Source organism: Ahaetulla prasina, chromosome 8 (assembly GCF_028640845.1).
Source record: "Ahaetulla prasina isolate Xishuangbanna chromosome 8, ASM2864084v1, whole genome shotgun sequence".
Lineage (NCBI taxonomy): Eukaryota > Metazoa > Chordata > Lepidosauria > Squamata > Colubridae > Ahaetulla > Ahaetulla prasina.
In genome coordinates, this window is record NC_080546.1 from 91,453,396 (window position 1) to 91,467,016 (window position 13,621).

The 13,621-nt window shown below is 45.7% G+C and overlaps 1 protein-coding gene across 4 annotated transcripts in view; it reads right to left on the reverse strand.

The window, feature by feature from the left end:
* Positions 1–4,406: 4,406 nt before the first annotated feature.
* The window catches only part of ANAPC4 (anaphase promoting complex subunit 4), a 55,437-nt gene continuing 46,222 nt past the window's right edge, over positions 4,407–13,621 (reverse strand). Inside the window, exons 25-30 of one of the 4 annotated variants that reach the window (XM_058193378.1) lie at positions 12,636–12,737; positions 12,427–12,504; positions 10,040–10,210; positions 8,429–8,552; positions 7,075–7,248; positions 4,407–5,562 (exon numbers count right to left, since the gene is read on the reverse strand). In XM_058193378.1, coding sequence (XP_058049361.1) covers positions 7,099–7,248; positions 8,429–8,552; positions 10,040–10,210; positions 12,427–12,504; positions 12,636–12,737 — 625 coding nt within the window. In that variant the 3' untranslated portion in view covers positions 4,407–5,562; positions 7,075–7,098. The remainder of the gene's footprint in view (positions 5,563–7,074; positions 7,249–8,428; positions 8,553–10,039; positions 10,211–12,426; positions 12,505–12,635; positions 12,738–13,621) is intronic. The other 3 variants (XM_058193377.1, XM_058193379.1, XM_058193380.1) reach the window with 3 other exon arrangements.

The following is a 13,621-nucleotide window of genomic DNA, read 5'->3' on the forward strand; positions in this document are numbered from 1 at the left end:
ACAAGTGTGTGAGACCAAGCCAAGATTAAGTATTATTTTGTGGTTTTTTTCAGGCAGAAGAGGAAACGGCCTTCAAAAGTATTTGGTGTATCTTCAGTATAATTGAGATTAAAATGACTGCACTGTAGGGCAACCCTTTTGAATACCCATTGCTTCCTAACAAGAAGGACTCCTATGACAATTTCCTGTTCTGCCACCATAAATGAACCAAGTTCTCCTGCTGCATTGTTATCCTATGGGGCGCTTCAAGTATTTTCCGTTAAGAAAACAGGCCACTTCAAACGTTCCAACAGAACATTTCAAATTCTATCCTATTCCATGCTTGGAACAATCATTTTGTGGGATTCTTGGTGCTCTCTGAGCTTGGTGGTTTTCTTGTAGATGTTTCATTATCAAACTAGGTGAGATCACTGTCCTAGCACTGATAATGTTACCTCGTTGGGTAACGAAACGGCTCCAAGAAAACAGATGTCAGAGAGCATCAACGGCCCCATAGTTGTTGTTGTTTCTTCTTCTTCTTCTTCTTCTTCTTCTTCTTCTTCTTCTTCTTCTTCTTCTTCTTCTTCTTCTTCTTCTTCTTCTTCTTCTTCTTCTTCTTCTTCTTCTTCTTCTTCTTCTTCTTCTTCTTCTTCTTCTTCTTCTTCTTCTTCCTCCTCCTCCTCCTCCTCCTCCTTCCTCCTCCTCCTCCTCTTTTCTCCTCGTTTTCTGTTCTTCTTCTGTTCTATTCTTCTCTTCTCTTCTGTTGTTGCTGTTTCTTCTTCTTCTTCTTCTTCTTCTTCTTCTTCTTCTTCTTCTTCTTCTTCTTCTTCTTCTTCTTCTTCTTCTTCTCCTCCTCCTCCTCCTCCTCCTCCTCCTCCTCCTCCTCCTCCTCCTCCTCCTCCTCCTCCTCCTCCTCCTCCTCCTCTTCTCCTCCCAAACTGATGATGTTACCTGGTTGGATAATGAAGCTTTTGCAAGAAAACAAGCAAGCTCAGAGAGCACCCAGAACTCTACATGGTAGTTTTGATAAATATTTTCTTCTATCAGTACAGTAGTTTTGCTCCAGTTCCATGCTCAGTTTTACAATCCCAGTATCACCAGATTCTGGGATTGTAAGATTGTAAGCATGAAATCAGGACAAAGCTATTGCAAAATTATAAACCCTTTCTCTTTCATAATTCTTGACACAATGCTGGAAATTACATATTTTACGACGTTCCCCAAATGCCACCATTTAATCTGGTTGAACATGCATGCCAGCCTGGCTATAACCTTCCCGTTCCTCTAAATTCCCTGAAATCTATTAAGGTTTGGACATTCTGATTAAATCGGAGAAAGCTCAAGAATTGAGATTTCTAGAAAAAGTGTTTGCGGCTCTATTCCCTCTCCCGCCTCCTCCAAGATCAGCTACATACATAACCTTGTGCCAAGACATTTAACGGAAGAAAAAAAAATCAATCTTATCTTTACTAAAGCAATACAATTTTACTACTCTTACGTTCGTGGAAATTCTGGGTCAATTTGACACGTTAGTCTGGAACAAACAAGTCACCCCGTTTGAAGTGTGCCATCACCTTTGCCCTTGATGCTTATCTGTAGGAATTATTCTGCAAGATAATGTCAAAATCCAAGTGCATTCAAGGCCGCTGGCATCCCTAGAGAGAGAACTGGCGCAAAGAATTTCTGCCAATCCAGAGATATTCCGCGGAGCCCAATCACTTGAAACGACGCCCTTATGGGTTTTAAGGTAAAACCAAAGTCGTCGTTGGCCCAGCCTTCTGGGTCAAGGAATACCTTCCTTTTCATTCATAAGGGGGATTGCGATTTCTGATTCTTCTTCTAAGCTGAGTCGTAGACTCGCAAGATGGCTTTGCAAACAAGGAAACATTTTTTAAAAAAAACATGGTTTGCCAAGTTAAGAGCCACAAACTATTTCTACATCTGTTTCGAGGAAAGGTAAACATCTGTATCCGGAAGATCCAAAAGTGCTTTTTTTTTCAAGAGGCAACGGTATTGTCGTTTTTTTTCAAATTTCTAGGTTCTATCATATCGCAAGATCTAAAATGGACAGCTAACATCAAAACCATCATTAAAAAAAGACAACAAAGAATGTTCTTTCTGCGCCAACTCAGGAAGCTCAAACTGCCCAAGGAGCTGCTGATTCAGTTCGACAGAGGAATTACTGAGTCTGTCATTTGCACCTCTATAACTGTCTGGTTCGGTTCTGCAACCCAACAAGAAAAACACAGACTTCAGAGGATAATTAGAACTACAGAAAAAATAATTGCTACCAACCTGCCTTCCATTGAGGACCTGTATACTGCACGAATCAAGAAGAGGTGAAAATATTTACAGACCCCTCACATCCTGGACATAAACTGTTTCAACTCCTACCCTCAAAACGACACTATAGAGCACTGCACACCAGAACAACTAGACACAAGAACAGTTTTTTCCCGAAGGCCATCACTCTGCTAAACAAATAATTCCATCAACACTGTCAGACTATTTACTGAATCTGCACTACTATTAATCGTCTCATAGTTCCCATCACCAATCTCTTTCCACTTATGACTGTAGGACTGTAACTTGTTGCTGGCAATCCTTATGATTTATATTGATATATTGACCATCAATTGTGTTGTAAATGTTGTACCTTGATGAACGTATCTTTTCTTTTATGTACACTGAGAGCATATGCACCAAGACAAATTCCTTGTGTGTCCAATCACACTTGGCCAATAAAAAAAAAATTCTATTCTATTCTATTCTATTTTCTTTGAAGACGTTCCGCTTTTCGTCCAAGAAGCTTCTTCAGCTCTGATGTTGCCATTGCGGTGCTGATACGCAAACTATTAAAACATATTGTGCAAGACGTACATTCAATGGTTCCTTGGAACTGCACGAAGCGACGCCAGAGGTGATCATTTGAATAGCTTAACTAGACATTCAGTTATGAGGCCTGTTCTGTCCCCCTTCGCCTCCGTCCGAGCGATGGCTTAATTAGCCGGCACTATCAGCTCTGGCAGCAAAATAGCGAGTGTCTGCCAAGTGTCTCTGTTATCTCCCTCGACGCCGATGAGTCAAACAGTACTTCAGCTCTTATTTAAGCAGTTGATTTGCCTGCTACGAAGAGGCACAGCAGCTCTTGCTGCCTCTATATCCTGTGGGGTATGGCTCCATGACTCAGCACTTCCTAGGCCTGCCCCACCCCTGCTTCTGTTGTTTCCGCCTCTCCTGCCTATGAAACCTAGGGTCCAGCCAGGCCTGATTGCTGTCAGCTGGGTCTGGAGGCGTGGCCTGGGGGGGGAAGAATCAGGGGATGGAGGCCTCATTATCTCCTCCACCTGGCCTGCTTCTGGCTCCTGGAGCTGAGCCAGGGAGGCCGGTGCTCCCGAGGTAAGTCCTGACGGCCCTTCCCCCTCACTTTCCAAGTCACTTTCTGGCAGGAGGCCCGGCTCGGGGGGCACAGACACAACAAGGCCATTGCTATACCCCCATAGACGTTTTGTATATAATTTATCGTATTTTTCAGAGTATAAAATGCTCCCGAAGTATAAGACGCGCCTAGCTTTTGGGGAGGAAATCAAAGGAAAAAAATCTTTCTCTGCTTCCCAGTAATTTGCCTCCTTGCAGCAAACAGCCCGTTTCCGTTTCAGCACAGCCTGATTAGCACAAGCAGCTGATTGTCGGTTGGATTAGCCTCCCGACAATCAGCTGTTTCAGGCTGCAGGGATTGCCGCCTCCACGGGTCTCATTTTCAACCTCCGCATCCAGTTTTCAGCCTCTGCACACCCCATCTTCTGTTGATCGTGCGGCTTAGCTGGGATCGTCAGAACCCTTTAAAAGCATTTTTTTTTACAACCTCTTCGGTTGAAGCGGTTGTAGAAAAAATGCTTTTAAAAGGCTCCTCTGATGATCCCAGCTGAGTTGCCTGATCATCAGAGGCTTTTTTTTCTTTTAAAGGCAAAAAAAAAATGCTTTTAAAAGAAAAGAAAAGCCTCTGACAGCAGGCAACTCCGCTAGGATCATCAGAGCTTTTTAAAAGCATTTTTTTACAACTTTTTCGGCTGAAGAGGTTGTAGAAAAAATGCTTTTAAAACTTAAAAAAGAAGTTGGCCATGCCCACCCAGTCACGTTACCCCACCACCACCAAGTCACGCCCACAGAACCGGTAGTAACGAATTTTATATTTCATCACTGCACCTTATGCTTCTAAGCCTTAATTGGGAAAAAAAATCTCTTTCATAATTTATTTTATTTATTTATTTATTTATTTTTATTTATTTTTCAAATTTATATACCGCCCTATCTCCCTAAGGACTCAGGGCGGTTCACAGGCAGTTAAAATACATATAAATACAGATTAAAAAACAATTAAAAAACTTATTCTATTGCCCCAAATTTAAAATAGTATAAATAATAAAAGCCCCTTAAAACCCATAACTTTAAAATCTAACCCAGTCCCGCGCAGATAAATAAGTGTGTTTTAAGCTCGCGACGAAAGGTTCGGAGGTCCAGAAGTTGGCGAAGTCCTGGAGGGAGTTCGGTCCAGAGGGTGGGAGCCCCCACAGAGAAGGCCCTTCCCCTGGGTGTCGCCAGACGGCACTGCCTAGCTGACAGCACCCTGAGGAGTCCCTCTCTGTGAGAGCACATGGGTCGGTGAGAGGTATTTGGTAGCAGTAGGCGGTCCCGTAAATAGCCCGGCCCTATGCCATGGAGCGCTTTAAAGATTGTCACCAGCACCTTGAAGCGCACCCGGAAGGCCACAGGTAGCCAGTGCAGTCTGCGCAGGATAGGTGTAACACGGGAGCCACGAGGGGCTCCCTCTATCACCCGCGCAGCTGCATTCTGAACTAACTGGAGCCTCCGGATGCCCCTCAAGGGGAGCCCCATGTAGAGAGCCTTGCAATAATCCAGGCGAGACGTCACGAGGGCGTGAGTGACCTTGCATAAGACATCCCGGTCTAGAAAGGGGCGCAACTGGCGCACCAGGCGAACCTGGTGGAAAGCTCTCCTGGAGACGGCCGTCAAATGATCTTCAAAAGACAGCCGTTCATCCAGGAGAACGCCCAGATTGCGCACCCTCTCCATTGGGGCCAGTGACTCGCCCCCAACAGTCAGCCGAGGACTCAGCTGACTGTACCGGGATGCCGGCATCCACAGCCACTCTGTCTTGGAAGGATTGAGCTTGAGCCTGTTTCTCCCCATCCAGACCCATAATTCTTGGCACAATGCTGGAAATTACCAGAAACTGAAGGATGGAAGCTTCTCCAAAGTTATCTAAAAGGACATTCTTTGAGATTACTCGATTTAGCAGCAGGCAAACACTAAAGCTGTAAAAGAACGTTTGTTTTGGATTAAAACACCCGAGAAATAAATCGATGATGGCAGTGTCGGTGAGACAGGGGTTGTGAAACGAAACGCGCGACTGAAAAGCACAATTAAAAAATAAAAATTCTGTTTTATTTTCCTTTACGCTGAGTTTTGAAGAGGATTGGCGGCCACGGGTTTAGGAGGTTAGATCCCCAGCCGTCCTCCGCGGGACGGCGGCAAACTTGCAAAACGACACATCCACGCATCCTGTAATGACAAAATGGCGACATCAGAAGGACGTAACTTCTTTAGAAAAACAAGAGGGGCAATGGAGTTTAGAAAACCGCGGGAATATCGAAAGCGGAACCAGTTTGGCAGGAGAAACGGAAGCAGGGGGTTGGACTAGATGACCTGTAACAGTGTTGGTGAACCTTTTTGGCGCCAAGTACCGAAACGGGAGCGCGCGTGCGTGCGCATATCAAAAACCAGAAAAGCAGCATGCACACACTGGGAAGATGATCTTCCCATTTCCAGCAAATGCTTGCGCACCGGCCACCTGGTCTCCCAGTTTCTGGTGTGCATGTGCGTGTGAAGACCAGGTGGCCGGTGCGCATGCTGGAAACTGGAAAATAATTTTCCCGGCGCGTGCATGCACACTGGGCATCTGCTCTTCCAGTTTCTGGCACTTCTGCGTGCATGAAGAGCAACTGGCCAGCGCACTGGAACCTGGAAAAGCAATAGGCCAGGGGTCTCCAACCTTGGCAACTTTACGACTTGTGGACTTCAACTCCCAGAATTCCTCATGCACTGGCTGAGGAATTCTGAGAGTTGAAGTCCACAAGTCGTAAAGTTACAAAGTGTTGTGACTCGTCCTCCCTCCTCTCCTCAGCTGGGCCCCTCCCGTCTCCAACGGGGCCTGTTATCAGACTCTGAGTCTGATAATGAAGATGAACGGCCTGTCATGACTCCAGCCCCCGGCCCTGGCCCCATGCTCGGAGAGGATTCAAGGAGTGAAAGGACAAGCCCAATAAACCTCACTCATACAGCGTGTGTTCCTTTGGCTCAGCCTTCAGAGCAGGAAGCCAGCCAGGTGCTGGAATTACTCGGCCCTACTCCCTCTGACCCCTCCCTTTCCCTGACAGCAGATCCAGCTGAAGACAATTCAGTCTGGGAGGACCCTCGCTTCCAGAGATCTGAGAGGCGATGTCAGCAGAAGGGAAGGCCAGGCCTGGATAAATGCTGAGTCATGGAGCCACACCCCACAGCCTATATAAAGGACCTGCTTTTGGCATTCCAACCTTGAGTCAAGCAAAGTCTCATCTAGTTTGCTGATATCGGACCCTATCGCTGAAGTCACAACTTGGACTCCTGCCTGCCCTGATAAACCTCGAAGGAACTTGGCAAGCTGCAAAGGCTTCGTTGCCACGTTTGTTACGGACTTCTTTGACTCGTTCGTCGGAGTGGGAGTGGGACACGACACCAAGGTTCAAGACCCCTGAAATAGACGACATAGGTTCGCCATCATGGACCTATAAGGTCCCTTCCAACTCTGTTATTCTTTCTGTCTGTCTGAAGAGTTGTTTTGTTTCCAGTTGTATCATTCAAAGAATGGAGCCGTAACCCAAGAAACAAGAGACTGGTAGAATGTGGGTTTGAAAAACCAGAGTTTTCCCATATCTTCCAAGAGCAGGACCACATTCCCGGTGGTCTACGCTTTAACATCTAAAATCTTGAAATGACCGTTTCTTTCCATCTTAGAGGTTCTTGGTGACACCTCACCTACCAGATCAGCTGAGCCGAGACCTATTCTCCTTCAGCCATGCCCGTTGACTGGTTGAGTTCTTCTTGGGACAGGCTAAGAGCCTGAGGAGCTTCTTCCTCCTCCTCCTCCTCAACTTCTCCATCGTCTTCGTCCATTTCAAAGACGCGGATGTGCCGTAGGTTCGAACTTAGCTAGGGAAAGATGAAGGACGGTTGAATTTCAAAGCCAACTGCCTCAGAACTCAACTTTCAATGCTTAAAAAGGTAAAGGTTCCCCTCGCACATACATGCTAGTCGTTCCTGACTCTAGGGGGCGGTGCTCATCTCCATTTCAAAACCGAAGAGCCAGCGCTGTCCGAAGACATCTCCGTGGTCATGTGGTCGGCATGACTGAACGCCAAAGGCGCACGGAACGCTGTTCCCTTCCCGTCTAAGGTGGTCCCTATTTTTCTACTTGAATTTTTTTTACGTGCTTTCGAACTGCTAGGTTGGCAGAAGCTGGGACAAGTCACGGGAGCTCACCCCGTTACGCGGCGCTAGGGATTCAAACCGCTGAACTGCCGACCTTTCGATCGACAAGCTCAGCGTCTTAGCCACTGAACCACCGCATCCCAACTTTTCAATGCTTAGGACAGAGGTATTACGTCACCAGCTTGGGTGCTCTCAACCTAAAACTAAAAACAATTTTGTTTATTTCTCCAAGGAAGATAACAAGATAAAACTGAGGTGAATGAGAGATGGAGTTACAAGAATTTGTCCACGGGACTATTTATATCATTCAAAAGCAGCAGAGATTTTTTTTTTAAATTCTCTTTTTTTAAAACCCCTTTCTGGGAAGAGGCTAATTCCAAGTCTTTTCTTGGATAACGGAGAAGCTCAAAGAGTGTTTATTTAGAAACCTGAATTGTTATCAGTCTAAAAGCTCATGACTGCCGGTTTCTCCCCGAATAACTTTTTCAACCTCTGTTGTTCAAAAACATCCCCAATTTTTACGATGGTTTTTATTTCTAGCGTAGACGTTGGCGTGGAAATAGAAACCGGCATGAAGCAAACAGAAACGAGTGAAGCATCCCAAAACCAGAAGCAGAGGAAAGGAGTGAAATATCATCTAAAGCAGAGATCTCCAACCTTGGCAACTTTAAGACTTGTGGACTTCAACTCCCAGAATTCCTCAGCCAGCAAATTCTGGGAGTTGAAGTCCACAAGTCTTAAAGTTGCCAAGGTTGAAGACCCCTGATTTAAATGGCTTACATTGAACTGTTGAGTTGGCCATGGTGAGTTGGCCCCATTGAGTTGTCCCCTTCTGCTTCCTAACAGCCCAACCATCAAGGAGGCAACCCATTTGTATCCTTGAACAAACAACGACACTCACAACGCAAGACACTTTCCGGATACCGTTCACTGTGACATAGTTAGCCTTCATGTTCTCCAGCACCCTCCACTGCGTGTCCGCGGTCACAGTACACGTCGGAATGCTGTCACGCTGCATGTCTAACCTAACATCCAGAAGAAAACCAAGTAAGAGGAAAGTCCCCGGTTGACCCCCATTGCCCAAGATGTCCCCACATCCTTATGGGTAGCCCTCGACTTGCAACAGTTCATTTACTGACCATTCGAAGCAGGGGTGAAATCCAGCAGGTTCTGGAGAACCGGTAGCCGAAATTTTGAGCAGTTCAGAGAACTGGCAAATGCCACCTCTGGCTGGCCCCAGAGTGGGGTGGGAATGGGGATTTTGCAGTATCTTTCCCCCAGGAGTGGGGAGGAAATGGGGATTTTACAATATCCATCTCCCAGGAGTGGCATAGGAATGGGGATTTTGCAGTATCCTTCCCCCAGGAGTAGGGAGGGAATGGGGATTTTGCAATATCCTTCCCCCAGAAGTGGGGTAGGAATGGGGATTTTGCAGTATCCTTCCCCCAGGAGTAGGGTGGGAATGGAGATTTTGTAATATCCTTCCCCCAGGAGTAGGGAGGGAATGGGGATTTTGCAGTATCCTTCCCTTGGAGTGGGGTGGGAACGGGCATTTTGCAGTATCCTTCCCCCAGGAGTGGGGAGGGAATGAGGATTTTGCAATATCCTTCCTTCAGGAATGGGGAGGGAATGGAGATTTTGCAGTATCCTTCCCCAGGACTGGGGAGGGAATGGAGATTTTGCAATACCCTTTCCCCAGGAGTAGGGTGGGAATGGAGATTTTGCAATATCCCTCCCCCCAGGAGTGGAGTGGGAATGGGGATTTTGCAGTATCCTTCCCCCAGGAGTGAGCAGGGAATGGGGATTTTGCAGTATCCTTCCCCTGGAGTGGGGTGGGAACAGGCATTTTGCAGTATCCTTCCCCCAGGAGTGGGGAGGGAATGAGGATTTTGCAATATCCTTCCTTCAGGAATGGGGAGGGAATGGAGATTTTGCAGTATCCTTCCCCAGGAGTGGGGAGGGAATGGGGATTTTGCAATATCCTTCCCCCAAGAGTGGGCTGGGAATGGGGATTTTGCAATATCCTTCCTTCAGGAATGGGGAGGGGATGGAGATTTTGCAGTATCCTTCCTCCAGGAGTGGGGAGGGAATGAGGATTTTGCAATATCCTTCCTTCAGGAATGGGGAGGGAATGGAGATTTTGCAGTATTCTTCCCCAGGAGTGGGGAGGGAATGGGGATTTTGCAATACCCTTTCCCCAGGAGTAGGGTGGGAATGGAGATTTTGCAGTATTCTTCCCCAGGAGTGGGGAGGGAATGGGGATTTTGCAATATCCTTCCCCCAGGAGTGGGGAGGGAATGGAGATTTTACAGTATCCTTCCCCTGCCACGCCCAACAAGCCACACCCACCAAGCCATGCCACACCCACCAAGCCACGCCCACAGAACTGGTAGTAAAAAAATTTGAAACCCACCACTGCTTACAAGCAGAAGAGGGATCGAGACCCTTCAAACCAATAAAACGGACAGCTCAACCCGCAAAGATGAAATTGGGTCACCGTTTTGGCTCTCACCTTTGGCCAGAATTCCAGTTAAACTCCATTTCCTGGTTCTCCTCCGTGCTGATAGATGACAAAGGCAGCTGAGCCAAAATCCGTTCCTTCCCCTCGTGGTCTGAATTTTCCACCACAATGACCGTTATCGTTTCGTCATCGTAAAAATGGGCATCCAGACAGCTGTAGGAGCTGGAGACCAAGGAATAAAATCAAGCTTCAGCCACAGAAATACAGATCGGGGAAAAGAGCATCGCAGGGTTTCACAGTTACGACGCCACTCAAAACACTCCTCAACTTACGACCACGATGGAGCCCAAAACGTTACGTTGTTAAGCGAGACATCTGTTAAGTGAGATTTGCCCCGTTTTACGGGCAGATTTGTTAAGTGGGCTGTGTGCCATTTTGACGACTTACCTTGCCACGGTTTGTTAAGTGAATCCCTGAAGTTATTAAATTAGTAACTCGGACGTTAAGTGAATCTGACTTCCCTCACTGACTTGGCTTGTCAGAAGGTCGCAAAAAGGGATCGCAGGACCCCGGGACACTGCAACCGTCATAAAAATGAGTCAGTTGCCAAGCACCCAAATATAAATCACATGACCCTGCAACAGTCTTAAGTGTAAAAGATGGCGCCAGGTCACTTTTTTCAGTGACCGTAACTTTGAACGGTCACTATGCGAACTCTTGTAACTCGAGGACTACCTGTATTTATCAGCAAGTTCTGCAGTACAGGCACTCCTCGACATTCGTTTAGTGACCAAAGTTTCAATAGTATCAAAAAAAGGGATGGTTTTTCACACTTACAATTGTTGCAGCGTCCCCAGGGTCACGTGATCAAAATTTAGCCAGCTGGCAACTGGTTCATATTTTATTTTCCACCTGTTCATTTCTATATGTTGACACCCTTTTTTAAAAAAAAATTTTTTGCCAGACTTTTAAGTTCTTCCATGTCATTTGCACCTCCATAACTGTCTGGTTTGGTTCTGCAACCCAACAAGACAGACACAGACTTCAGGGGATCATTAGAACGGCAGAAAAAACAATGGCTACCAACCTGCCTTCCATTGAGGACCTGTATACTGCATGAGTCAAGAAGAGGGCCGTGAAAATATTTACAGACCCCTCGCATCCAGGATATAAACTGTTTCAACTCCTACCCTCAAAACGACGCTATAGAGCACTGCACACCAGAACAACTAGACACAAGAACAGTTTTTTCCCGAAGGCCATCGCTCTGCTAAACAAAGAATTCCCTCAACACTATCAAACTATTTACTAAATCTGCACTACTATTAATCTTCTCATCGTTCCCATCACCCATCTCTTTCCACTTATGACTGTAACTTGTTGCTTGTATCCTTATGGTTTATACTGATATTGTTTCCTGATTGCTTATTTGTACCCTATGACTATCATTAAGTGTTGTACCTTATGATTCTTGATGAAGGTATCTTTTCTTTTATGTACACTGAGAGTGTATGCACCAAGACAAATTCCTTGTGTGTCCAATCACTCTTGGCCAATAAAATATTCTATTCTATTCTATTCTATTCTATTCTATTCTATTCTATTCTATTCTATTCTATTCTATTCTATTCTATTCTATTCTATTCCTTTCCATTCCACTCCACATCTTCTCTTCTCTTCTCTTCTCTTCTCTTCTCTTCTCTTTTCCCTTCCCGTCCCTTCTCTTCCATTCCATTCCATTCCATTCCACTCCAAATCTTCTCTTCTCTTCTCTTCTATTCCATTCCACCCCACATTTTCTATTCTATTCTATTCTGTTCTGTTCTGTTCTGTTCTGTTCTGTTCTATTCTATTCCTTTTCATTCCACTCCACATCTTCTCTTCTCTTCTCTTCTCTTTCTCTTCTCTTCTCTTCCCTTCCCGTCCCTTCTCTTCCAATCCATTCCATTCCATTCCACTCCAAATCTTCTTCTCTTCTCTTCTCTTCTCTTCTCTTCTCTTCTCTTCTCTTCTCTTCTCTTCTCTTCTCTTCTCTTCTCTTCTCTTCTCTTCCACTCCACTCCACATTTTCTATTCTATTCTATTCTATTCTATTCTATTCTATTCTATTCTATTCTATTCTATTCTATTCTATTCTATTCTATTCATACTCTATTCTAGGGCTGTGTTAAAAATAACCGAGTTGGAAGGGATCTTGCAGGTCATCTAGTCCAACCCCTTGCTCACGCAGGAGACTTATACTAGGGATTCGAACCACCGAACTGCGGACCTTTCTGATCAACAAGCTCAGCGTCTTCGCCGCTGAGCCACCTAGTCAGGCTGTTAGTCCTTTTTTGACTGCTGCATCTTCACCAACACGCCACAATTGATCATTTTAATAATTCAGCAAAGCATCGCATTCCCCCATCAGGTTGTGGGAGGTTTTTCAACAGACTGACCTGCTTTCATTACTTTCATTAAGGCTTTTGTTCAGAAAGTTTCCAAACTCCACGGCGAGCAGTCCGTTATTGGTGGACCTGCAAATATCAGAAAAAAACAAAGCGGTTTATTAGAAGATGTCTAAAGAGGTGGGGTTTTTTTTGGCAGAACTGTGTTGGAAAAAAAAAGAGAGAGAGAGAGAACGTAACACGCTCGGTGCTACCGTTACCTTGAAATGTCCGTATGCCTTCGCAGAATGTAGAGTTTGGACACAGAGTTCTCTAACATCGTGAATAAAACATAATGCAAATTGTACGATTTGTCGTGCCACCTGCAAAAACAGTTTTGACCCTTCATTAGCAACGAAGCATCGGTTCAGACCGGGCTACCCAAACACGACAAACCCTCTGATGCCAACTCAAATATTCCTTGATTAGGAGCGCCGGAAACCAAAAAGTTTCTCTCTCACGTCAGGCTAACAAGTCCGTCCAACAGGGAGATAAATAGTTGTCTGCCACACCTATTTATCTCCGCCCCCTGCCTTTTATCCCCAGAGCTAGGGTGGAGCTTCGCTAGCAGCGGTGGCTCTTCTGTCCCAAGGACCGGCCCATAGATTTCCACTGCTCTCCTCTCCTCTGCCTTCTGTGCATCCGCGCGTCAGGCACTGGATCCAGCTGTTCCTCCTCTTCCTCATCAGCCCCCTCCAACCTGGGGGCTGTTCACCCTCCATCTGAGGGCTGACTGACGGCTTAGGCTCCGCCTCTCTCTCTCCCCCTGCCAGCTCCATTCCCTCTTCTCCCTCGGAGCTCAGGCTGCCTTGATGCTGGCCCCGACTCCCAAATCTCCTCCTCCTCCTCCTCCTCAGATTCAGCTGCTGGAGGGGCCGACGGCCAAAAATCCACAACAGCATCATTGACTTAGACTTAGAACTTAAGACTCAGGATAACTTTATTTTCAGTTTGAATGTACAACAATCGGCCATACATTAAAATGAAATTTCATTGTGTATAGTTCTCAAAGGATCTCTGCTTTCAATATACACTACCATAAACATGACAAAATAATAAATAAATAAACATTTATTCGCCATGGGCGAATAGGCGGCAATATAAATCTAATAAATGTAAATGTAAAAATATAAATATAAGTATACAGAATTATGCATATACCCAATGTATTATATGACACGGAGAAACAACAGAGTCTAGTATGTGA